The 27,858-nt window shown below is 42.3% G+C and overlaps 1 protein-coding gene across 6 annotated transcripts in view; it reads right to left on the bottom strand.

Moving 5' to 3' along the window:
• Positions 1–27,858, bottom strand: part of Rbp6 (RNA-binding protein 6) — a 195,011-nt gene that overhangs the window by 87,856 nt on the left and 79,297 nt on the right. For 5 of the 6 annotated variants that reach the window (XM_018100413.2, XM_018100412.3, XM_089259885.1 and 2 more), the window contains exons 4-5: positions 25,269–25,353; positions 21,653–21,694 (exon numbers count right to left, since the gene is read on the bottom strand). In XM_018100413.2, coding sequence (XP_017955902.1) covers positions 21,653–21,694; positions 25,269–25,353 — 127 coding nt within the window. Of the gene's footprint in view, positions 1–908; positions 2,027–21,652; positions 21,695–25,268; positions 25,354–27,858 lie in introns of those variants that run through there. The other variant, XM_030384438.2, reaches the window with a different exon arrangement.

Genomic DNA, 27,858 nt, shown 5'->3' with positions numbered 1-27,858 from the left:
GGCCACTTTTCGATCGAGCCTTTATGCGCGTTTACAGCTGTGCCATAAAATTTATGGCAGGAGACGGGAGAGAGCGGAAGCAGGAGAATGCGAGCAGCAGGAGTCGCGTTGAGACACGCGAATTGCCAACGCGTTACGTTTTATACGCGCGCTGCGTAATTATTTTTATGACATTTTCTTTCTATTTTTTGTTATATATATATGTATATTTAAATGTAAGTGTATGTGTGTGTGTGTGCTCCTTTGTCCTTTGTGTCGTGGCGGCGTCCGTGTTGAAGTGTTGGCACTTGCCAAACAAATTAAAAGCAAATTATAAGCAACAAGGCAGTGGGAACTACAGCTTAGATGCGATGTCCTGCAGCAGCAGGAGCAGGCAGCAAGCAGCAGGAGCAGGGGGCAGGAGTAGCAGCAGCAGCAGCCGCACGGATAGCTGGAATTTTAATTTCTCTGTTGTGCCGGAGGCGAAATGCGCGAACACTTAAAACGATTTACTAGCCAAATCTTATAAACGACACGTTGTAATGAATGGCCTTCCCCTCCACCTCCCCTCTCCCTTCCCCACAAACAGCGAAACAGGTGAGAAACGAGCGCCCCCAGCGCAGGGTCAAGTCGTTTTTTTTTTTTCATTTTTTTTTGGCTGGGTGCGAAACGTGCCTGACGTAGAACATAAATTAATTTATTGCGTGCGAAGCGAAATATGTAAAAATAATAGAGAGAAATGAACGAAAAAACAAAGACGAAGCACAGGACAAAAATAATTCATTGCACACACTTTTTCCTGGGGTCAACTTTCATAAACATTAGCCAAAAAAAAAAAAACAACATAAATAATTAAGCAATGTCTTAGGGGGCCATTGGCGGTTCGAGTGGTTGGGCGTGTGGCTCAGTGGCTCAGTGGGTCTACTTACAACGAGTTTCTTTGTTGGAATTGTGGCGGTTGTCGCTGACAGCGGCGTCGGCGTCAAAGGCGGCGCTCCGGCTGCTGCGGCGGCGGCTGCGGCGGCTGCTGCTGTCACTGGCGGACTAATCGCTTTTATTGTCGCCGGCGCTGGCAGCGTTGGCAACGGCGGAAGCGGCGGCGGCTGCTGAAATAACTCCGCTGGCTGCTTCACGTAGAACAGATTTACTCCAAAGTGTGAAATTTTGATTGAATTTATAGCAACACTTTCGACAGGAAATTTGGTGTTGGGAGCGCCGAACGTAACCGTCGGCCGAACGAAACTGAGCAGCGCGTTCGAACTTTCAACTGTTGCAAGTTGACAATTGTTGTTGTTGTTGTTGATAATGATTATGATGTTGCTGTTGCTGTTGCTGTTCTTTGGCTGTTGGTTGTCTGCTTTATTATTGTTTACTTTGTGTGATTGTTGTTGTTGTTGTTGTTGTGTTCGTTTACGTTTCGTTGTTTATTGCTAGGATTCACAACTAACGGAGAAGCTCTTCAAATTGCCTTTTAACTAATTGCATTTGCTTTTTGTATGTTTATTTGATTTTTTTGTTTTTTTGTTTATGTTTATGTTTTCTTTATAAATTTCTTTTACACTACTAAAGCTCAACGTTGTGTGACAGCGCGTTTAAAATTGTCCTGCAAATTATGTGATTTGATGCGGCGGCGACTGTTGCTGCTGCTTACTTTGCTTCCGGTTTGATTTGTTTGTGGTTGTTGTTGTTTAAGTTGTTGTTGTTGTTGTGGTTGTTGTTGATTGCACTTGCACGCGTTGCGAATCACGTGAATAAAAATCGCTCGCTTTGTAAGTAAAACGCGTCGTCTACCGAAATATATTCGCCGCTATTGACAATAAATTGAACTGCGTTCTTGTGGTTGTGGCTGTTCCTTGGCTAAGAATTTGAGAATTGTTTTCCTTTTTGGGGTATTTTTTTTGTTATTGTTGCTCTTGTATATTACTTTTGCTGTTGCTTGTTGGCTTTTGTTGTTTTCACTAGGCTACTTTTGCACGGCTAAGGAACAGAACGCAACGACTGCTGGACTCGCTTGTCTGATAACGACTGAACTCTCGCGAATTGCGTAGGATTTTTAGCAAAGGCAAAAACGCAGCCAGCACATCCACAGCTGCGACGTTAGCAGCGGCAGCGACAGCGACAGAAACAGCGACTGAGGCAGCGGCAGCGGCAGCGCAGAAGCATTACAACAACGGAAGCAACTAACAGTGCCACAGGCAGCGAGAGCCAAGCAGCCTGAGAGAGAGAAGGAAACACAGGCCAACAGCGAGGGAGAGAAAGAGAGAGGGAGTCAGAGAGAAAGAGAGAGAGCAGCAGTGAGGGGGCCACAAGGAAAGAGAGGGAGAGAGAGAGCAGCATAGAGAGGGCGACTCAGCTGTGACGCCACAGAGAGCGAACACCCCCGCATAGGCACGACAGCACGAAGACTGTTAAGCGTGTGTTTGTTGTTGCCGATGCGGGCCAGTTAACAGGGTTGCCAGGCTGTTCAATGGATGACAAATATTAACTGCTGTTGGCGCTAGGCCTTAATATGATGAAATTATTTTTTAAATAATTTTTTAATAAATTTTCTCAATTTTATTTACAATTTTTATATTACATATAAATTTTGCGCCTTTTGGGTATGCAACACTTTTTGTTCGTTCAGCTGCATCGATCGATGCTGTTAACTGTGTGCCGTGCTGTTAGCTAGCAGCTCACACAGACACCCACCTCACCTCCCCTTCGCTCACCTAGACAGTCGCACAATGTTGCAATCACACACACCAAACAGTCTCTAAAAATTCACTTTCACAGGCCGAAATGAGTTAACAGAGAGAGCGCTAATTGCAGCTGAAGAGCCACAGAGAGACACAATGAGCGAGGGAGGGCATGTATGTGTGTGTGAGAGAGAGAGAGAGAGAGAGCAAGCGAGCAGGCGCTGAAAAATCTACGCGCGTCATTGTTGCACCTTTATGTTTGTTTTCGTGGGTGGCCGCAGTCGGCGCTGGCAGCGCGACAGAGACGGAGCGATGTGGGGCTATGTGGAGCGGTGTGTAGGCGCAAATGGTGCAAACAAACAACAATAGCAAATGTAACCTCTATAGAGGGTGTTCACTGTTTGCATCAGTTCAGCAGTGTTAATGAATGTTGAATGCTGAATGTTGCATGTTGCATGTGTGTGTGTGTGTGTGTGTGACAATTAATGTTAATCTAATTTTTAGTTGATGCATTTAATAATTAATTGTTATCAACAACAACAACAACAACAATATAATTGCCTTAGCGCTTGTTAAGCGTGTGCTGCCTTACGCCTATCTGCGTATGTGTGTATGTGTGTGCGTGTGTGTGTTGGTGAAAGTGTCAACTTGACATTGCCTGGAGTGCACACGGCACCGCTCACACATAGCAGCACACACACACACACACGAACACACACACACTCACGCAGTGCCGCGCAACTTGCGTCAAATATTTTGTTGCCTACCGCCCCGGGGGCAGTTTATGTGTGTGTGTGTGTTGCCGCTTACCAGCCATACCCTCACCCCTCCCAGCCCTCACGCTCCTGCTTGCTGGCATGCCGAAAAACGCTCGCAGCGCCACTTGTCTGAGCAGAATTTCCCTCGAAAACGAATATGAATGGACATTCCGGACTCACTGCGTCGGCGCAGTCGCCGGCATTACCCCAATTGCGCTGCTGGCGCTGGCAGCGCTGCCAACGTCGACAGCGGCTGCTGCCTGGTGTTGCTGCCATGGCAGCTTTATCAGTGCCATGAAATGTTGTTCCCGGAAAATAACCCAAAGGAAATGCTGCACACGCACACACACACACACACAAACACGAGCGCGCGTCTCTAAGTGTATGCGTGTGTGTGTGTGTGAGCAGCAATAACTGTGTACATGTAAATCCTGGTTTGTTTCATTTGCCGATTTGAAGCAGCGCCCCGCCGCCGCTCGAACTCTGCAGCCGGCGGCACTAACTTTGTACGCTTGATGATGATAATAATGTTGCCCCTTTTCGCCTTAGCCAGGAATTTCAGCCAGGAGCCAGGAGCTCGGCGAGGCAGGCAGCAGGCAGCAGGCAGCCAGAAACCCACAAAGCCAGACATCGTCTATGGAAATTCGTACGCCGATTTTCGAGCGATTGCAATTGATTTGTAATGTATTTCATTGTTGTGTATTTGTGTATATGTATGTGTATGTGTGTGTGTTTGGGTGTGCGTGCGTGTGGGTGAGGTTATAAAATTTGTATTGATTATTTCGATTGCCTTTGTTCGTTGACTGCGCTTTGTTCGCCCATCTAATGATAGCTATGGGGGCATTAAAAATGTCAAAGCTGACATTTCAGCGCTGCCAAGGAGCAGGGGGAGGCCAAGTACTTCCGCTAGTGAGCTTAGGATTAGTGCTAGCGCAAATATAAGCACATACATATATAAATATATCTATCTCTCTCTCCCACTCTCCCACTCTCTCTCTCTCTCTCTGTGTATGTGCTCATCTAACGCCGCCTAGACACGCAGAAGCGAGCCGCTCGAGCAACTTGGGAGTTGGCATGTGTACAAGTCAATTATGGGTCAAAATCCACACTGGAGTTTGGGCAACCGAAACACTTGACGCTCAACGCTCGTCGCACAATTTTATGAGCGCCTGCCCTCTGCCCTCCCCGACACGCCCCTGGCTAGATATGAGAGATGTGCAGCCGAGCTGCGTCCATGTGTGGATTCTGTGTGGCCCACTGCAAATGAAACATGTTTGGTTTTATCGCATTTATTGACGACTCCATGGGGACGCTTTGGCTCGATGTTCCGTCAGCCAAGTCACTCAAAGCGGGCCGCACAAGATCAAACAATGGACGCCCAAGATGCCGCCCCCGCACTCCGCACTCCGCACTCCACAATTGAACTGCTCATATTCCCCAGCTCAAATTGCGCTATCGAACAGCTCAAAACAGCCACATAAAAAGATTATTTTATGCATGTGTGTGCGTGCCTTGATATACAAGACCTAAGCAGGGCGCTCGTGTTGGCCCAGCCCCAGGGCTGGCGCAAATTCACTTAGAGAGGCGATTCGTATGCGTGTGCTGCAACAAATCGGAATGTGCGTGTGGAATTCTACAGTTAATTCGAGGAATTTCAAAACAATAAATTGCTAAACGAAAAATGTTTCACTCAAACTGATTTGCCCAATCGGAGTTTTAGTGAAATGCAAACATATAAACATCTAGATTGCGGAAATATTCAGATGTGCAGGAAAAGGCTGATATTGACTAGATGAAAACGTGTACATGAATTCCTAAGAACTGGAAGGAGCTACCATATGGGAGACTTGTCTCAATTCACCTAAGAAATATGTATATAGGTTGTCTGCTAAAGGATGTTCAAGGAAAACAGAATTCAAGCTCATTCTGATAGTGAAAAGGTGGGAAAAGTTAGAACTTACTTGATTTCATGAGAATTGCATAAAAAAAAACTTTGTTGAATTCATGAGAATTGCATAGAAGAGCGAACACATACAAAATGGGAATGTATAGTTGAAGTTACTCTGTACAAGAAGGAGAGTGATGTCTGATAGCGAAAGGTATGGAAAGGAAGAGGGAAAACAAGAGTCAAATTCTAATTTATGAGAATTGCAGAGAACAGTCAAGTTAACCAACTTGGTTTGCTTTTGTATTTGATACATGCTCAGCTCGAAAAATTGTAGAGCTGCCTTAAATTCTTGAGAATCGCATAGAAGAGCAGTGCTTAGCCATAAATGAAAACGCTTTAAACTCAACATTTTTTAACAATTAATTCATTTACTATCAACTTGAAAACATTTTACAGCCTGCACAGCTGAAGCCAGAAAGCGAATTGGTTTATTGCGCACTCGCACGCTCTAGGCGAACGGCATGCGAATAATCTTTGCAGTGCTTTAGTCATTTTTTGCGTGCTGCATTTAGTGAAATCGAAAAGCACTTCAGTTGCGTTAAGCCGCAAAACAATACTTGATATGAATAACTTATTTAGTCGCTCCGCAGACTCGACATCTACATGACTACTTAACATTCTCTGGCACTTTCGCAATGTGCGCCCCACCTGCTGGCTGTCGCCCCAGCTCTGCCTCTCCGCAATCTGCTCTTGCTGCTCCCTCTGCTGCTGCTGCTGCTCCTGCTGCTGTTGTTGTCCAGCAGCAACAACATTTAAGCAATTTCGCTTGTTAAAAGCTTACGCCGCGCACTTTACTTTAAACCACACTAACAAATGCCACTTCATTCAGCAGATATTTGCGGCCAACAACAGCAGCAGCAGCAGCAGCAGTAACTGTAGCAGTAGCAAAAACACACGCACACACACACATGCATACATGCGAAATCACACACATCCTTTTGCCATCAATTCTCTAAGCACAAACAAACTGGCAAGCCCCACATACACACACACACACACACACGCCCACAAATTCACACGCATGCAGCAACACGCAAAGCTCTTTTCACTACAAAACGGAAGTACATAGAAGCAGCACCAGCAGCAGCCAGAAACACAAAAAAAAACTACAGAGCAGAATAGAACAGAGCTGGAAAACCTGCGAGCTTATAGAAAAATACAGTGGCAAAAACTACACACACACACACGTACACACATGTACACACACACACGCATGCTGAGCTCTCTCACACCCCGAGTTGAGCAGCAAGAGCCAGCGCAAGATATTCATTCTATCGTAAAATAGGTGAGCAACAGCATTTGCTTGTGTGTGTCTGTGTGTGTGTGTGTGTGCGTGTGTGACTGTGTGTAAAAAACAAGCAGCAAGAACGCTCTGGTCAACGGATAACAAAACATAAATAATAACGACAGCAGCAGGTGAGCGGGCATAGGCAGGGGCAGCAGCAGCAGCAGCAGGAGGAGCAGGAGGAGCAGCCAAGGCTGCTGGGAGCTGCCACGAGGCAACCAAAGAGCCAGCTCAGATATTGTCCCAGGAAAGCATAACCATAGCCAGGGGCACCCAAAATATATATAAATAGTATTTATATATCGCTAAAAAAGAACAACAATATATTTAGTTGCTAAAAAAAAAACAACGCAGACTCCTGCAGTCTCTGGCAACTAAATAAGATCGGCCAAAGGTGAGAGTAGAGCGCAGTTTAAGACCTTAGTGGAACTAGTACATAAAAAAACAAGTTCATATTTTTATCTTGCCAAGGTAAATAAAGAAGGGAATTACGACAAGCATTCTGAGTTTTAAGTTAAGAATAGTATTTAAATGTAAAAAAATTATAATATAATCTTAAAAATGTTGGAGAAACTAGCTATAACTTTCTATCTCCTTTATATTAACTATCAAAACTAGCTATATATATGAGATAAATTATTCAATCATAAGCCAGATTCAACTTTTTATACCAGAGATTCCTTAAGACTAACTTTAAATCAATTCGAATTTCTATCAATCTCCAGAAGAAATTATTAGACTAAGCATACTTATGATTTATAGAAATATCTATATGCATATCTATGTGCACATCTATCTATTTCAGCAATAAGAAATTCCTGTCTTCGTTGGCTGTGTATGATTTTATTTTGGCCAACATTTATAATGCATAGTGGGCCAATTTGAGTTCAATTTATTTCTGTTTGCTGAGCCTTAACTCACTTCCTGGTTCCTGCTGGGTGACTTACTTACTAACAGGCCAGCGCATAGCCATAATGGCCACGTCGTATCGGCTTCCTGAAGGATGAAAAAGAGCCAAAAACGAGCAGGAAAAAAAAAATAAAAGGAACCGTAAGGAATAAAACAGGACACGCGCCCGACCAATGCCAAAAACTGCGGAGCTCGGTACACAGGAAAGCGCCAATGCCATTGAGAATAATGTGAATGCGAACAACGCGCATATAACTCATTTATTTATTTACTATATATGCGATTGCGTGTGTGTGTATCCATATCGCAATGCCCGCGTGTGTGTGTGTGTGTGTGTGTGTGTGTGTGTGTGCTTGCGTGCAGTGAAGCTTGAGTTTGATTTAATAGTTTATTAAGATACGCGCAGCAAGTGAAGATTAAGGCGAGCGGATTTGCTCAACGGTGGTTGTTGGCGCACTTAAATGCGACGACCACTGGATTTTGGCTGTGGTTTATGGGCTTTAAGCGGCGGCATAAATAGATTTCACCATATACCTAACCACACATGTTCTAGTTGCTGCTGTTGCTGTTGTTGCTGTTGTTGCTGTTGCTGTTGTTATCCTGCTGCTGTTGCGATTTGCGAGCATTTTGAATGTTTCAGAAATGGAATTAAAGCAAGCAGTGAACTGATTTCATTGGCTGCCTAAGATAACACAATAGCTCTGCTCTGACGGCGAGTGTGGAGACATGCGATGACATGCGAAATTCTGGTAATAGAACATGGAATGTGAGTGGCATGGGAAATAGATGGAAATTGCAAATCAAATTGTTTTTATAAACATAATAAAAACAGACTGAAATAGCAGCATTAAAACAGTTTGATATGTAGTAGAAATGAAGATGGAACGATTGGAATTGGAACATTTGCTGATGTCAATATGAGGGCACTTAAAGAAAAGAGGTTTTAGAGTGGTATATATAATGCAAAATTGATTATGACGGATGTAAAACGAACAGTGAATAGTGAACAGCGAAACAGCGGAATTGAGACATTTTATGAAAAATAATATAGCTTTTATTTAAATATATATCTTTATATAACAACTATCAAGTCAAAGAGAACATCAAAGATATGAGTCAGAGGAACATTTAGAATAGAACAACATACGCGAAACAGTGGCATTGGAAACGCTTAATAATTCAACAACCGCCCATAGCTAGAAGATAAACAAAATAACACTAAACTTGGATAATATTCACCTTTACATTTTATTTGCTTGCATTTCTTGAAATTTAAGATCAACTAATTCCAATTGAAACGCGTTGAACCAAATAAATACAAAGAGCAATAAGTGAAAGTGCAAATGCAATATGGAATACTGGAAAAGAGCCATGAAATCCAGAATGAAAACACATTTAAATCCTTGAACAAACACCTACAAGCTAAAATACAAATACAAATGCCTAAAAGACAAAGTTAATCGGCCGACAACGAATGGGAATAAAACACACAACAGCTGGCAAAGGAACACTCGAAATAATTTCAATCGCACACAAAAAGTCATTTTCAATCGAAGTAAACTAATGAATGCAATGCAATGCAAATGGAAATCAGATCGAAATTGTATATTTTATTTGCATTTGACATTTTAAGTTTTTAGTTGACAATATGCGCTCTCTCCCTCTCTCTCTCTCTCTCTCTATCTCTCTCTTTCTCCCTTGCTCTTCGGCAAACAGCAGCTGAATAAAGTTTCTATTAAATTGCTATTCATTTGGGCATTAATGTGATATTTATATGATATTTATGGTTTATTTGATTGACTATTTATCGCCTGCTTTGCTATTTAACTCGAACAATTTTTGCTATTTATATAGATATGCTAACGTGCACACGCACACACACACACACTCACGCACATTTACGCACATTTATGGCGTATTTTCATAGCCGATTTGCTGAACAGCCCAACTCATTTTAAAAGCTCATAAATTAATATTTTCACGCTTTAAATGCCGAGCACACACACACGCACACTCACACACACCCTTATGGGCACGTGTGTGTGAGTTGGCAGCGATTAAAATTGCTGTTAATGACAAGCGAATGTTATAAATTACAGCAATGAAGCAATTTTTTGCTGTCTGCCTGACAAGGCGCTGGGGCCAAAGTTGATGACTGTCTGCCTACATATGAGCATGTCTGTGCATGTCTGTGTGTGTGTGTGTGTGTTTGTTGACTGCCCGTAGCAGACGCAAAAGTTTGCCTAATTATTTAAGATCAACGGCTGCCATTTCAAGTCAAGCAACGACAAGGAAACAGCGCCCGGCCTCAATGAAAAACCAAACAATGAAAATTGAATTTCTGCGGCTGCTGCACGAGGCTGTTTTTCCTCTTTTTCTGCTTCTACTTCTTCTTTTTTTTTGATAATGATGTTGCCGCTGTTGTCTTTGTGCAGCTATGTTTCAGTGTTATTAATGATGCGCTGTATGAGACACACACACACACACGCACGCACACATTAGACAGCCGCACACCTAAAAGCTTCGGCTAAATTGAGGTTGTGCAGCTGAGGGAGAGAGAGAGAGGGGGAGAGTGGGGAGGCTGGAGTGGTTGGTATCCATTGCCTTAAAATTATGCGCCATATTTTCTGTCAGCCCATCGGATGTGGCGGTGCTGGTGGTGGTGGTGGTGCTGGCCACCAGCTGAGCGGCATGTAGGCGCTGTGGTTGCGATATGAACGATTGAGCCAGCGATGCCAACGACAACACACGCACACACACACGTTTGAAATCAATGTGTGTGATTTGCCAATTATGTGTGTTATGCGTGTGTGTGTGTGTGTGTGGGTCTAGTTGAGTGTGCGTTTGGCTCGTCATTAGCGCTGTTTCCATTTCCGGCAGACAGAAGCAGCAGCAGCAGCAGCAGCAGCAGCATCAAGAGCAGCAACAGCAGCAACAGCGATTGCTGTCTGAGAATCATCGCTGGCATTGGATGTCAATTTCATAAGCAATTTACGCAGCGACAGAGTTCGATTTGCCAACTGTTGATGCCACATCAAGTGGCAGCCGGGCCAGGCATTACCCTGGCCTCAAATGGAAATGGAATTGAAGTAGCAGCAGCAGCAGCAGCAGCAAGAGAAGCTGAATTTTGCCGTTTGAATATTTGAATGTTGCCCCATCAACAACGGCGCCTAATTAACTAATTTGGTGAGCCAACTTGGCAGAGCGAGCGAACGAACATTCCAAATATCATTTTCGTGATTGAGGCCATGGCGAGGGCTTATGGGCAGTCTATGTATGTATATGTGTATCTCTGTGTTTGTGTGTATCTGTGTGTTTGTGTGTGTGGGCGGTTCAACTCCATCGGCATGTTGTTGTTGAAACTGATGCGTTGCGCTATTGTCCTAATTATTGTCCTGCCATAAACAACTAACAGACACAGAGCAACACCAGCAACAGCAACAGCAACAACAACAGCAGCAACAGCAACAACAGTTGTCGATTCACCCCCACAAGCAGGAGAAAAGTAATGGCCGCTATAATTCACAGTTACTTATTGTTTATCTGTTCGTTTGCTCAGCTCGATGTGCTCCATAACTTAAATGCTAGTAACAGCTAGAGATGGCACCAAAGCAGAGATAGACAAACCAATCGTGTCACGAGACAGTGGATTGAAACAGTTGCAGATTGAGGAAAGGAATATAATGGCATATGGAATGGAAAATATATGTTTACTGGATGTAAAGCTAAAAAAGAAGGCTAAAAATAAAATATTTATTCTATATTTATGTTGTTGCTTAGTAATATATTGTATCAAGTGAAAGAGGAATAAATCAAAAATCAAAGATATATCTATAGCTAAATTCATATTATCGTAATTGTCATTCTGCTTCTATTATAAAAGACAGATATATTTCTGATTAATGTACATGTATTATTAAATGTTATTCGAAGTTTTCCACAAGCTGAAAGCTTCATTGTATCATACTCTATGTAAATTTAGGAAATATAAATATATAATATAGTGAAAACTCGTCCAATCAGTAGATAATACCAAGAAAAGCTCTTGATGTTAAGGCTTATTTATTCTATTATATTAATATAACTCAAGATGCCATCCATGAGCTCATCTCTCTCTATATATGCTCTTCCAAGTGCTTAGCGCACATATACATAAACTCAATTCTTATTCCCAAGCAACTAAGCTCTTCTCGTACTCCAGCTTAGTGCAAAGTGAACTACGATTCACACCTTGAGCTCTGCTACTCTCTCGAATCACGAGTCAATTGCAGCTTCAGGGGCCATCCACAATTTTTAATTGCCTTTCGAGTGGCACCTTCGCCTTACACCTCCACTCCATGGCCAGACTTGTTTCATCTCTAGCTGAACTATATCGAGTCTGAGTGTCTGTGTGAGTTTTGTACAAAATTCGGTTAAATTCTCAAACAGTTCAAGTTGAAAAGATGTTGCTGTCTGGGATTTAAATGATGCGAATTAATTTGAGAATTTGCAATGTGCTGCAACCTGGCCATCGAGGAGAGAGCGCCGAGTGCTTAGAGCAGCCGAGAAAGAGGGACAAGGCGAAATCAGTGCACATAGCCGAAAAAGCCAAAAAACCGTGGCCATAACTATGTGCGGCTAGCAAAAGGAAGCGAGCAACAACAATGCAAGGCTCGGAGCAGATTGCACAAAAAATAGTTGAAGAGCCGGAGCCAGAGGCAGAGGAGGAGTAAGGCAGAGGAAGAAGCCGAGGCAGCAACAATGAGAGGCAACCACATTGGTGGCAAACGGCTGTTGAGGCAATGGGCAAAAGTTTAAACAACTATTTATTATGAAATACAACAAAAAGTGGTAGTCGCACAAAAAAGTTGAAATAAAAAACTATTTTACACACAGAGCGAGAGAGAGAGAGGCAGAGGCAGAGGCAGAGCGAGTGAGATATGGAAACAGACAGCAGCTGAACGCCGAGGCGGCATCATTGGTGGCGACTCTGCGGCAAGCCTTTGAGTATCCAGGCATCCAGGCATCCAGCTGGGCACATGCTGCAGCCCAAACAATTCCAGCCCATCCATATCATCATCATCCATCCATATCCACAGCGCGAAGCCGCCAACGCCAACGCCAACGCCATTGCCGGCATGGAAGCCCGAAGAACGAGAACTCGAAGCTGCCGCTGCAACTGAAAGCTGAAGCTGAAGCTGTTGCTGCTGTTGTTGCTGCTGCTGCTGTTGTTGCTGTTGTTGCTGTTGCTGTTGCTGAAGAGCCAAAAGGAGCAACTTTTACGTGAAAATGTTCAAAATTTAATCAAATTAAAGTGAATGCGCCGCAGGCGAACATATTTCGCACGAGCCGGCGAGAAGCGAAGCGCCAGCATGTGCGGGATGGCAGAGGGAGAGAGACAGAGAGAGAGAGAGAGAGGTGGAGAGAGAGGCAGCGCAGGAGGAAGCGTCGGCAGACGCGCAGCCAGCAAGTTTAATATGTAAATTGTTTTTGTTGCTGTTGTTGCTGTTGCTGCTGTTGTTGCTGTTGCTGTTGCTGTTGCTGTTGCCTGCTATAGCTCGACATTAAGTGGTTATCATAGCCATTTATGAGGCTGTTAAAAAGTATCTCATTAAACATAAATGGGCAACTGGCAGGCGGGCGGAGGCAGGAGGGGGCATACACCAACTAGAATTGGATAATAGATACTCGAGCTTGAGTCGGGCAACAAATTAAAGCGCAACTACAACCCGCGACAACAGCAACAGCAACAACAACAACTGAATACGCAACCATCCATATGCGCATTTGCTAACCCACACACACACACACGTACACACACACACACATAGCTCTGGCTCTGGCCCATCTAGCACACATTCTAGCAAATTCCGTTTACCTGTCAAACTTTTGCCATTTGTGGCCAACATATTTTGAAGTTAGCCCCAGCAGCAGCAGCAACAGCAGCAACAACGCCCGCACCAACACCACCACCGCCAACCACCGCCAGCGTATGTATATATAGAGAGACAGAGCCACGTTTATGCCTAAACTTTGTCAATTATTTGCGGATTTAACATTTGTAGCTTGTGCGGATTTTGATTTTTGATTTCAGTTTAAAAAGGCGTTGCGCACAACAACAACAACAACAACAACAGCAATAACAACAACTAAAGCAACAACAACAACTATAACAGAGATTTGCTTAGCAGACTCATTAGAGTTTCGTTTTATGCTACATTTGAATTCGGGAACAGGAATTTCGGCTAATCAAAGAAAAGCTTAACGGCATAGTTTGTAATCAAATGAGAGCATTACGAAAGGTGTTTCAGCAAAGGAGAGAGAGAGAGAGAGAGAAAGAGAGAGAGAGCGAGAGCGAGAGAGATAGTATAAGGTTGTGTTAAGAAACTGAAGACAAGATCTGGAATCTTAACTCTACATAAGGGACATTCTCTATCAACAGAACCTATTTAATTATAAACTTGACGTGAGTATGGGTATTCCCTTGTTCAAAATAACTGCAAAAATATTAAATATTTATATTTTAATAATTATTTTAATATTTATTTAATATTTATCCAGAACCAAAAATCTATAAAAAGTCGATGATCAGCATAGAAATTGCAGAGTTTTCTCAAAGTTAATCTGAAATTCTTTCAGCTATTAACATTCCATGCAAAATCAATGTAAAATATTCAATTTATGTTTTATTTGTATACTAATCGTAGTTTAGATAATATCAGTATTTCATATAAAATTTAAATTCATGTTAGCTTGCAGTAAAGGCAAGCGCAGTCAGACTCCTCACTCGTATATCTCTAGTCTATGGTATCTCTGTTTCTAGCATTGACAGGTTTTTCCTTGTCCATGTTTTATTTTTTTGTTCTTTGTTTACCTGCTTTTCGCTTACAAGAATTTCAATATTGTTTTTATGATTTTTAGCTCAATATATGCATATCAAATAACTATCAATGCCGCACGGCTGCCACTCGCAAATGTCAAAATCTCGCAACAAATTATCAGCAGGGCCGTCAATAGCACCTGCTGCAGATGCTAGCTGTACCCTATCATAAAAAAAATATACAAATAGAAAGCTGAAAGGCGTGCTCTACTCATATGTGATTGACTAAGAGATACCCTCTGGGGAGTGACGAGTTGCTGCAGGCGAGAGAGAGTTAACAGAAGAGTGAAATTTCAGGATTTTAGAGTAAGATAAGGGTAGTTTATGGTATATAAAGTATAGCATATAGAATCTCAGTATTAGATATAGGCAATCGTTAAATAAATCGATAGTCACTGGAGGAAGATATGATGTAAGAAGAAGCAAAACTAGCTACTCACACTAAGAGTGCCCTCAATATCGATTTAAAAACACTTATATAAATGTCTTCATTATCTATCTAGCGCTCTGCTCCTAGTGTGGCCCATATACCCTTTCATTGCCCACTTGCACAGCTTACAGGGTACAAACAAAAATAGCAGATGAACAAAGTAAAAAGAAACCCCAAAAAAAGAAGAGCAAGAGGAAGAAGAAGAAGCTAAAAAAATATGATAGTTGACGGCGACAATGACAAGGACGAGCTACTGGGGCTGGAGAAAGCGAGCAAGGAAAACCAGCAAACGCTGCAATTTTCCAATTTGATTATTTTGCAAAGCAAAATATATAGTATATATATAAAGAGAGAGAGTGTGTGAGAGAGAGAGAGAGACAGAGAGAGTGACTGAGTGAGAATGAGTGAGTGGCAAGGGTCAGGTGCTGTGCACAGCGGGTTGCGGGCTGAGGCCAGCACCTGGCAACTCAAAAACGGAGAGAGAGAGAGAGAGAGAGAGAGAGAGAGAGGGGGGGAGGAAGTGAGAGAGTTGACGTTGGTGGCTGGCGTTTATTATGCGTAGCTCTGCACAACTTTTGCAAAGTAATAAAGCCACAAAAGTTCAACTTCAATTGAAATAAATTAATTTCAACATTCGGACTGACAGCGCCAACTAACTGACAATTACACACACCCCACACACACACACACCCCCCACACACACACACATACACATGGCAGCAGCTAGCATAGATTGAGCTGGGAGCGGCGCTGGGAGACACATGCTCAGCGGTTGGCCCCGCTGCATGAAATAGTTGAGTAACTTTTCACTTTTATTCTCTGCGCTCCTTTTTTTTTCTGTGTAGCTGTTGTAGTTGTTGTTGTTGTTGTTGTTGTTGGCTTGCTGCCTGCCTTTTGTTGTAAATGTAAAATAATAACGACAAAATTGCACTTTCAACTTTTGACTTTATTCCTGTCGGTGGGGTAGAAGTTCGCTGCCTACGCTCACTGTCTATCTGACTGTCTGTCTCTCTCCTTCTCTCTCTCTTTCTCCCTCTCTCTCTGTCTTGCTCTCCCGCTTCTTGGACACAGTGCTATTGTCTGTGCAAAAGTTGAATTAATCGCCCCCCCCTTTGCAACGCCTTGCAGAGCTACGGCCCTGGGCCACCACCCGCCGCCCTCCACGTGCCCAACGTCTGCAACTGCAGTCAGACGCATACTTTCGACATAGTTTGACTGCCTCAACGACTGTTTCATCTTGATTGATTACATATTTTACAAGTTATTGCATTGTGTGTGTGTGTGTGTGTGTGTGTGTGTGTGTATGTGTGCGTGTGTGTGTGCAGCGGGAGTTGGCGAGAAACACACGTATTTATTAGATTTATGGCTGCCTTTCAGCATGTCTGCCTGTCTTTCTCTCCCTCTCTATCTCTCTCTCTCTCTCTGCGTCTGTGTGTAATGGATTCCAGCAAGTGTATTCACACACAAGTTTTAATGTATTGGAAATATCTAATATGTCTGCACTGCTCTTTTTATATACTGCCCTGTGCGTCTGCAGCTCCGAAGGTAGCAACAAAAAAAAAAAAAGTGAAAATCATGTCGAAAGGCGGTAAGCTGTGGCAATTGACTGAAACTGCCGGTTTAAATTAGAAAAGTTTGCACAATGTACACAAGCACAACAAAACGACTCACACACACACACGCACACACGCACTCACACATTGATAGACAGAGCAGACATTCGAGCGTGTTAATTTAATGGCAACATGAGTGAAGCTTTCGCCTCTCTCTCTCTCTCTCTCTCTCCCTCTCCCTCTCCCTCTCTCTCCCTCTCCCTCTCGCTTCTGCTGCTGATATCTGTCATTTGGCCAGCATGGAGCCAAATGTGCTTCATTATGACATGGTCATGCAATCGAAGCCGCATTGTTTTACACACACTCACACACACACACACACACACACTATATCTCTGACAGGATTTGTGCCTTAATTGCATACATACTTTGCCCTTGCATACTTATGTGGCCACAACTTTACGTTCGCCTATGTTTTTGTAATCTATTTTGAATTTTAAGCCCCATAGGCTTACAGATTCCATCACAATCGATAATTTGACAGCTCCATTTGCCAGCATTTAAACACATTCCACATTGTGTAGCATTGTCTGTGGTCGGCCACCATTTGACTACTACTGTCCACTCGGTCTCGGGCTGAGCTCAAATATATCATGTTGCACGCACTCAATTTGTATTTGAGGAATGTGGCACTCACAGCACACAGCTTAATATATTATAGTTAAATAATTGTCAATGCCCTGACAAAATGTCGCTGTGCGAGGCGATAATTGATAGACGAGAAACATTGTCGAGTCTAAAAAGAGTTATCTATGCTATATCTATATAAAAGTAGTTGAAAGTTAAGAAATGAAGATGCAGCTTAAACAAATTGTAATATTTATATTTCATGAAATGAAGATGAAACTTAAGCAAATTGTAATATGTATATTCCATGCTAAGCTGTCGACTTTTAAAATATATTAATCTCAATCCTCTTCAGTCCTAAGTCTATTTGAATTTACTATATTGAAGATTTGTTAGCTCTATTTCTGTTATGCCTCTCGCAAAATATTTTTTTAAGAACTGTGTATGTCAAACCTTTCCTATATCTCTTCTATATCCAACCCCTTCTATATCTCCAATAATTTACCCTACATCTATCTATCAAATCTATCCTCAATCTTAAAAAAAGACCACAAGATTCCAGCCAATCAAATCGATTTGAGATAACCCATCGAGCTGCCACAAAAATGTCTTTAAATATATATACACTATGCACACATACATATATATGCACATATACATACTCTATAATTCATATCAAACAGAGCCATTCACATGTTTCCCTTTTGCAAATTTAATTAAGACTTCGCTGGAATCGCATGCAAGATATTAAACTGAAATTTGTTGCTACATATGCCGAATGTGTCGCTCTATGTGTGTGACCGTGTGTGTGTGTGTGTGTAAATGACAATGGCGCTTACAAACACTCATAAATCCTCGGCAAGTTCAGAGCTGCGCTGTCGTTCGTACAGATTCCGTTTTGTATAGTTCTCTCTTCAGCTCTGTTATTTTTTTTTCTGTGTCTCATTCTTTGGCTGTTTTTGTTCGCATAGTTTTTTATAGCATACTTATGTGGGACAGTCGAGCGAAATCCATTTCACTTATCCCATGCACTTTTATGGCTTTGGCCACCAAAAATTTTGCACATTAAAGCGAACTTTTTAACATGACATATGTAAGCCAGTCGCTGGCACTTCACACCACCTCCCCCCTCCCCACAACGTTGACAGCATTTGCGGTGGCACCCAGTGGCCAAACACACAAGTTGCACAAATACACATTTCATATTCATAGTCTGAGAGCTTAAAAGCAAAGAAATTAACTTCACAAAAGTTTGCACAAACGTTGAAAACGAGTCGACGACTCGACTCGACGAGTTGTCGATGCGACACACACGGCGTATGTGTAATATGTTGAATATGAAAATGTGTTAGATGTGTGCGTGTGTGTGTGTGTGCGTGTGCGTGTGTGTATACGCACACCCCTTGCACACACAAGGCCTACTCGAAATGTGCTTCAGCTCTCCACACTATTTTTGTGCTTAGTCGGCTCATCTGCATTTTATGGTCCAAAAATATCATCATCATTTTTTCGCATTTCATTATGTTCGCTCTCGCTCTCCCCTCTCTCGCTCTCGCTCCAACAGCTGAAAACTTAGCAGGCTCATTTAGTATGCTTCATTTCATTATATGGCTCAGTCCCAGTCCCATAGTCCGTTACTTTAAAAATAGGGAAGAAGAAGATGGGCAACGAAATATAAAAAAAATTCTTAACTTTCGCTGCAACCGCAAACATTTTGGGCCACATTTTGTGGGCAATCCTTCTGCCTGGCCTGGGCCGTCGACAAACGGTGCGAGAAATTGTCCTCTCGTCATTTTCTCCCCGTTTTTTTTATATATATATATATTGTTATATCTCTTCTTCTTTTTTTGTCGCTTCTGATGTCGCATGCAATTTTTTATTTTTTTTTTTGGTGTCCTGCGTAGCAAACTCCTTTGGGGTGTCCTGCCTGTCCTGACTGCCTGCCATTTGGCTCCTGCTAAGCTGCGCTCGCATACTCTCTCTCCCTCTCCCGCTCTACCTTCACTTGCTCCATCCCTTCGCGTCACTCACTCACTTTTTTCTCGTAATTTTCATAAGCAGCCGTTAGACGTTGGATTTATGTTTTTAAACGCCTTTTAATATGCGAGCGGATCTTCGCGCGCCCCAGCAGCAGCAAAGCACAAAAAAAAGGAGGAAAAGAGAAAGAAAAAGGAACAGAGCAAAGCAGAACACAAAGCCACTTGCAAATGCCGCATAGCCATCCTCGTTGTCCTAGTCGCCTGCCGCCGCATCCTTGTGCCGCCTCCTGCTCGACTGCGTGGCGTTCCGTTGCGTGGCATGGCGCAAATCCAGTGAGAATGCGTTTAAAAAAATATTATAATAATAACATTACGTAAATAATTGTTGGGTGCTGCCGTTCCCGCTGCCACAGGGCGTCGGGAGGCGTGGCAGGACGCGGGCAAATGGCAATGGCAACACGCGCCGCAGGAATAGCAACGGAAATCAGCTGCGTGTTGATAAGCAAAGCGCTGCCAACGAGCCCTCCAGGACAGCGCGAGGGAGACAGCGACTAGGCGAGAGACCGAGCGAGCGAGAGAGAGAGAGAGAGAGCGAGTGGGAGAGAGGGACAGTAAGCAGGCGCTGCCTACGGCTGGGTCCTGCTCTGCTCAGGGCTTTCGCACTTGGTAAGCGATTGCGTGTGCCTGTTTCTGTCTATATGTCTATGTGGGTGTATGTGTACATGTATGTGTGTGTGTGTGTGCGTGTGTGTGTGTGACGTTTTGGGTGCGTATTATGGTGTACTTTGCGGTTAGTCGCAGAATCGCTGTGGCAAAATCGAAAAACTCCAACAAAGCCGCCTTAGCAAATACCCTTAGAATAATAACAGCTAAGCTGCTCCAAAGCGAATTATGTTTTCAGCAAAGGTTATTATTGGAGCCGAACCTTGTGCCGTGCCTAAACAAACAATGGCATGAGCAATTAATCCTTTATGTGCGCTTAACTTTTACGCCCTACGCCAGCTCGGCCACATAAGTTCTGCCATGTGAAACTTGTCAACGGTTTAGGCGCTTAGGACATGCTGAGTTGTGTTCTAAGAAGTTGTCAAGCCCAAGGAATCTGTTGAGCTCTCGAAAGTTTTCAGCTAATGCACAGACATTTTCAAAAACAGCCAGCTTACGTTAGGTGAAGCTTAAAAGTTGTTGAAAGTACAAGAATATATTCCATAATTATTTGCTGTCTATTTTTAGATCTAGAGTAAGGAAGAATGGTTGCTAAGGGCTGCTAATGCTAATGACGAAGATATTGAAAGGATCAAAAGAAGCTCCCTTACTAAAGGACTGGATTTTCTAGATATCTCTTTCTCAATATCTCTGTAATAACTTCTTTTTCATAATAAGCATCCTTCAGCAACTCCTTTTTCAATTTAATAATATCTTATTTTGTATTCATAGGTTCATCACATAAAAGATGACAGCTGTATCTTCGTATAACAAGAGAAGTTTCTTGTAAAATCTTCAAGAACTTCTTCTTCAGCACGCTCATTCATCAGCAACTCTCTCTCATTCCCTGTCTCTCTATCTCTATCTCTCTCACCCAGTTAAAGATGTAAGAGATCTTAAGAAACACTACTGAACTTGAGAGAGAATTACCAAATTATCTTTATTTTTATATAAGCATATAATGTAATATTATTTTTAATAGCACAATTTTCCATCATGTTAAATTCTCTAAACTGACTCATCTAGCTGCTTGCCTAACCTCTACTTCACATATTAACCTGGCTTTAATTTCGTTCTTCTCTTCCCACCCACTTCTCCTCCCCCTGCTCGCACTCAAAACTTAAAAAACCCCAAAAAAATTAAATGTATATGTATTTCCTCAAGGTTCTAGCTAAATTCCCAGAGGTACAAACACGTTACGCGTCATATGCAGCACTCGACACGCCTAACTCCTTCTGCAGCTTAGAGTATTTATTTTATTTTTTTTTTCGTGAAGGCAGCAGCAGCCGGGCAGAAAGGAAGAAAAAATGAAGCCGCTACATAGATGGGCGCACATTTGTAACTCTGTCTAACCGAGCGCAGTGGCAGGCAGCGAAATGTGCGTGTGGCATTTAGTAGGCAGCGGCTGTGACAGTGGCAGGGGCAGAGATAAAGATAGAGATGGTGGCAGCAGCAAGAGCAGCAGCAGGAGCAGGAGAACGTCCTAAACGGGCACACACACCCACGCACACCCACGCACACACACGCACAACCAATGCTGTCGAAATTTTGTTGTCATCATCACTTTGCTGGCATAGAAACAACTGAAGCTGATGGGCCGGATGGAGTGGGGGGCGGGACTCCAAGTGTGGGGCGTAGATGGAGTTGAGGCTGCCTGTCAGCCACAAAGTTATCTGCCTGCCAGTATTTTTTTTCGGTGGGCGGGTATTTAATGTTGTTGTTTTTGTTGTTGTAGCTGGCATCTTCCGTTTTTAATTTCATCTGCCATTTGCTGCTACTTATGACACATCCTTTGCCCAGACCAGGATGCGGCACATCCCCTCACCCTTCCCAAGCAAAACTCAAGTGCTCAAGCATTCGCACAGAAATATTATACACACATACATACATATAGAATTTTGTTGTTGTTGTTTTTTTTTTTGGTAATATTTCTGTGAGTACTTACCTTGGGATGTGCACGTCGCGGAAAAGCTACTTTCGGGTCCACCTGCAAGCAGAAAGAGAGAGAGAGAGTGAGTGAGTGAGTGAGTAAGTGAGAGGGGTAGAGCTGGAGCGTGCGTAGTGGAGAGTGTGAGGAAATCGTATGCTTAATGACATTTAAATGAAAAAGCATTTCGAGCAACTCTTCATATTAATAGCCAAGCATAAATCTTGCATAAGCCTGCATTGCGCATTAAGCAGGAATTACTCCTAGGGGAGGCCAGAGAGAGGTGACGGGGGGGAGGGGGGAGGTGCTGCGGTTGGTGTCATGCTGGTCTGTGTGGCAATGCTCAACTTGAAAGCTGAGCACGCACGAATTAACGCATAACAAATTGCGCGTCCAGAGTAGCTGCTCCTCCATGGGATGGAGAATGGCCCCCAGACCGCTCCGCCTCCTGCTGCGTCGACTGCCTCAATAAGCAGCGTCATTAAAAATAATTAAAAATCATAAAAATTCAATTTTAAGTGCTTTGCTGGTTCTCATTTTGGCCGCCCTGGCAGCATTCTTACTGACAGCCAACCGACGGTAAGCCACGACTGGGGGGAGCCTGTGGATCTGTGGCTTGGTCTTGCCACCCCTCCTTTCCGCCGCACTGTGGGATAAATCTTTTTGAAGTGACTCTGCGCTGCATTTAGCTGCAAGTGCTGGGCTAACTTAAGCCAATGCCGCAAATAAAATGGCAAATAAAATGAAGAGATATTGGCAGAGATAGCTGCAGTGAGTGCAAGACAAAGGGGAGCAGGAAGGTGGAGAGTGGGTGAGGGGGCGAGCGTGTGGCTGGACAGTGAAAGCAACGCAATATCCTCTGGCGATAATAATTCGCACGAAAATTGTCACAGGACAGCAGCAAATGGTGACAGGACGGCAGTTTGCCGTGTTGATTTCCTGTGTGCAGCACAAAAAACAACAACAACAGCAGCAACAGCAGTAACAGCAGCAACAGCATTTGTTGTGGGCGGGGTCGCTAGCCCAGCGGGAAATTGATTTTTAGATTAAAATTAAAACTAATCAGCGCTGAGTGGCAAACGTCGACGTCGACTTTTTGGAAAATACATCAGACCGAAAAAGCGTAACGAAATGAAATGAAATGAATTCGCATCGTTTTCAGTTTTCCGTGAGCTCTATGTGTGTGTGGGTGTGTGTATGTGTGTGTTGTGCAGCCAAACGGAAACACGAAACGCTGCACGACTGAGCCACACACACTTATGAGTCTGTGTGTTTGTGTGTGTGTTGCAGTTGGTTTTGGTAAATAAAAATAAAAAATAGAAAATAAAATAGAAAATAGAAAAGTGAAATACATATCCATATAAATGATGGCTGCGCATTTTATTTACAGTTGGCCAGCTGTGTTGCCATTAAAGAATGACCAACTGCAGACACACACACACACACACCAGCACAGCCGTGCAGCTAATTAAGCTAATGCCCATGCGGCGTATGCGTAATGTGAGCTGCCTTCAAGCACCAACTGCTGCTGTCTTCACCCATGCCAAATGCTAATCAAAATGAGCTGATCAATGACACTACAAATGAAGCGGATTACATAGTTAAGTGTGGACTAAACAGGTTGTGGATATATATATATATATATATATATATATATATATATATATATATATATATATATATATATATTAAGATGTATGTGTGTATGTTGTATATGTAAATATGTGAGCTTCTTACGTCTGTTTTCAAAACTCCTTCGTACTCTATTTTTGTTTACATAAATATATATGTATATACATCTATTTATATATATATATATATATATATATATATATATATATATCTGTTGGATTTTGCCAAAGTCTAAAGAGCTCTGAGCACAGAGATAACGAGCTCAATTTAATTGTCAAGATAACCTAAGAATTCAATAAAATATTTTCATGCAACTGACTTTCAAATAACTCAACTTTTCTCTAATTGCTTAGTTTATATATTTTAAGTGGGAGTAAGAAAATATTTTTGGTTTTATGCTAAAACAAAAAATAAACTCTCGTGCTAAAAATCTGAGTAGTAACTTCTGATGGGCCTTTTTATGAAATACTTAAGCGCTGGCAATGATTACTCAATTTTATATAGAACTCAACTCCGTTTTCGTAAAAAAAAAAACCTTTTTGAGCTAGATTTTATGCCTAGCCTGTTTTCTCGCTGAAATTTTGTTAGCCAAAATTTTTGAAGAATGTTTGCCAGCCAGAAATTTAAGTATCTTATATAAAAAAAATTAATAAATACAAATAAAAAACATATTTGCAATTATTATCATATTCATTATTAAAATTCATTTAATTTTAATTTTATTTTCTCTTTTTTAATCTCTTTATAACACAGGAAAAATTCAAATTCAGCTCTTAAAAATTCAACAAAGTAATCGATATATAGGGTTTTCCTTCGTTGATTTGCATTCTAATTAATTCTGCACTTTCGTTGAAAAACCATATTTTGATTGTATTTTGAAGTCAAATTTAATGTAAATATCTGGAAATATCTTCAAAGCAAAGCAAAGCAGAGCCAGCCAGCCTGAGCGTGCCCATAGACGTTGGCCAAGCACATGCTTTTGCTTGTATGTGTGTGTGTGTGTGTGTGTGTGTGTGCTTTGATGTCTAGCTAAGGCTGTTTGGCTTATTTAATTGTATTTAAAAGAAATCCTTATATACTCCGTATCGAACAGACTTCGAGCAAAGTTATGGACGCAGCTCCTTCAAGCCGTAAAATCTGCATATTTTTTTCTATTCTGGCTTTGTTTGTTTTCTTTTTGGCTTAAAATATATTTAATTTGTTTCTAGGAATTTCCGCCTTAAAATGTGTTAAGGCTACAAATAATTTGCCTTGTTCCTGTCTATCACAGTTGCTCAATATCATATTTTGACTATGCTAACAAATTCATTTAATCATAAATAAGTTTTCATATTTTTGTTTTAGTTTTTTTTTTTATTTTATATTTTATTTTTTTTTTTAAGTTTTTTCTATTCCATAATTGAACGCCTTTAGGCTTTAATATTTGCAATTATTGAGCATGTTTTTTCTTTTGCTGCTGATATTTACATAGGAAATGAGAAGCTGTAATGACAAAGTGTAGCAGGAGCAGCAGCAGCAGGAGTCGGAGGGGGCAGCCAATGCCTGGCCAGCACCTGACGTAATTAAAAATTGTTTGGCTTTTGCAAAAATCTGCGCTTTTCATAGACAGGTTATTGTTTTCTTTCTGCTGCTGCTTCTTCTTCTTCAGTTGTTGTTGTTGGCTTTTTGCCATGATTTTTTTGTAACTTTTGTGATTTGCTGTTTTTGTTAGTTGCCTGTCATTGCTTTGAGTTTCTAATTGCTGTCAATAGAGAGAGAGGGAGCGGGAGCGAGCGAGACAGAGACGGGAGGCAATTTATGAAGCGAACGCGCGCGCGAGAGTTGCTTTGTGCAAATATTTTGCATAGCTGGTGAAGTTTTTTGTTTGCCGACGTCATGAGTTGGGTTCGAGTTACGGATTGCCGGGTAGTTTTTTCTATTTTTTTTATCTCTCTATGTATGTGTATAGATGTATGGGTGTACGGGTGTGCATCTGTGTTGGTGTTTGTTTGTAGAGATTTACCTTTTTGCCATCCAGCTCGTGTGTGCCTTGGGTGAGTACCTTATCTACGCTATTTGGATCGCTGAATGTGACAAAGCCAAAGCCCCTGCAAAAGAGAAAGAGAGAAAGAGAGAGAGAGAGAGAGTGAGTGAGAGATGAAAGTAAATATCAACACGGTTAGACAAGTTGCTTAAATATTTGACAAGCAGCTCGATAAACCTGAACTCCTGAAAACCTGCCCGAGAACGTTAACCGTGCCAGCACGTGCGCCAATTAGAAGCTCAAATTACATCAAAATATTGGCTAGGCAAGTGGAAGTCAACGACGACGAGTCGGGCCCAAACCAAATGCCAGGCGAATCGAGCGCTTTGCCTTGCCGCCGCTAATGCTCGACCTGACAGACGCTTACAAGCCATTACACACACAGAGGGAGCGAGAGAGAGAGAATGAGTTGGGTTGAGCAAGATGTATATGTATATGTATATACACTCCCCTCGTTTCGTGTTGTGATAAACTTATTCTTGTTAAATATTTAATTAAAATGCTTATTATCTCGCACTGCATTTTAATGAGTCTCCCATGCCCATGCCCACAGCAGCAGCAGCCAAAGACAACAAACCAAGCTCACAGATTTTGGGTGTGCCCTCGCTCTGCTCCCCCTCTAGCTCGCTCTGTATTTGTATGTATGTGCACGTTTATGTTTATTTGAGTTTTGCCACTTGGCAGCGACGCTTAACGATGCTGCTCCAGACTCCAGACTCCCAACTCCCGACTCAGCTCCAACTTCTTTGCCAGACACACAGCAGCCGCAGCAGCAGCGTTCGTTCGTATTTGTCTTGCTCTTTTAGGCGCTGCACACACACATACACACACGCACATCAAATCTAGCTGGTTGTTAGTCAGAGAGCGTGTGAGACGGGGGGCTGAGCTGGAGCTGAACCGCAAGCACAGACAGTAATTAACGACGATTCTATTGCAATTGTGGCGATTGTTACGGTTTTGATTATACCACTCTTCGCAGCAACCGGAACCAATGGCCAGCTACAGCTGCTCCTTGTCCACTTGGCTTTTTATTGCACCAACTTTATACACAAATTGCTATGCAACAGCAGCAACAACAACAGCAGCAGCAGCAGCAGCAGCGGCAATAACAATAACAATGAGAGCTTGTTGCAAATTTATAAAAACAATTTGCATATGGAAAAGCTTTCACACACACACACACGCAAACTCACACAGACGCAGAGAGAATCGGATTGCATTGCATCTAAGCTTGAACTACGAACTGGAAAAAGGGTTTTAGTTATAGTATATGTATATATGTGCACACATATGTGTGTGTGTATCTGTGTGTGCGTGTCCCTAGGTGGGCTGAATGTATTTAGATGAACGTACGTACTCGGCAGCGCCTGGCACATATTAAATAAACATTTCTGCTGGTATTTATAGTCGAGCAATTTGTGCAAATGCATTTTGCGGAAAAAGAGGCCTACGCTATTAATATTGATTTAAATTGTAGGCGTGGCCAAGCGACCTTTCCGGCCAGCTGGTGGGCGTGCCAGTGCCACTCAAGTGGGTCATACACACACACACACACACACATACACGCACACAAATTGCCAAACGGCAAGTGACACAAAGTTGAGGAGGTCCCGAGTCTGTTGCAATGGCTCCTGCTGCTGCACTTACATGGGCACAGACATCGTCGCACTCGCTCGCACACTCGCCCACTGCAGCTGTTGTCTCGCTCGCACGCCTATTGTCTCTCACAAAGTGAAAAGCCACAAATTTAAAAGGCAAAACTCAAAAATAATGTGTCTCCTGTGTGCAATTTACTCACAAATTCAGATTCAATTTATGCAACTCGAGGCAAGGCAGCAGGCGAGAGGCACAAAAAAAAAATGAAAACGAAAATGAAAAAAACAATAACAAAAACAAACACCCAGCGACAGACAACGCCAGGATAACAACAGAATAAGGATGTGCATGTGGGTATCTCTCTCTGTCTCTCTCTCTTCCCCTCTCATTCCCTCTCTCTTTTTCACTCTCTTTCCTGTTGTGCACAATAAAAAGCAAAATAACAACAAATAGCTAAGCAGCTAGAGTTGAGAGATAGATACCCTGCATGACTAGCTCAAAGCATTTGAGGCTTTAGCTTAAAAAGTTTTGAGAAAGAGTCGCATAATGAGTTTAGCATGTAAAGAAGAGAGTGAGAGATAGAGAGAGACAGATAGAAAGAGACAGAGAGAGAGAGAGATATACTACCTTATATGGTGTAGGAAACAATTCTTCCTCTTTCTCTCTCTGACTCTCTCTCTGACTCTCTCTCTGACTCTCTCTCTGACTCTCTCTTTCTCTCTCTCTCTCTCTCTCTCTATCTCTCAAACATTCTTTCTCGTTCTAGGCAGCTATAAGGCTTAGTTTTTTTCTAAATTATTCAATAATTAATCAGAAGATCAGAAGGCCTTCAATTCATCAATTTTTCAATATTCAAGAAACTTCCAAGATCTCTTTCCAGTAATAATTATTGGGATTTCTCAAACTATACGTGTTAACGAAAGTTTCTCGTTAACCTCTTTCATAAACCATTTCACTATCTTTGAGCTGCAGC

The sequence above is a fragment of the Drosophila navojoa genome, chromosome 4 (genome assembly GCF_054131105.1).
Source record: "Drosophila navojoa isolate 15081-1374.11 chromosome 4, UAZ_NAV_1.0, whole genome shotgun sequence".
In the NCBI taxonomy this organism is placed as follows: Eukaryota; Metazoa; Arthropoda; class Insecta; order Diptera; family Drosophilidae; genus Drosophila; species Drosophila navojoa.
Note: the sequence above shows the minus strand (reverse complement) of the source record. Positions and strands in the feature narration are given on the sequence as shown.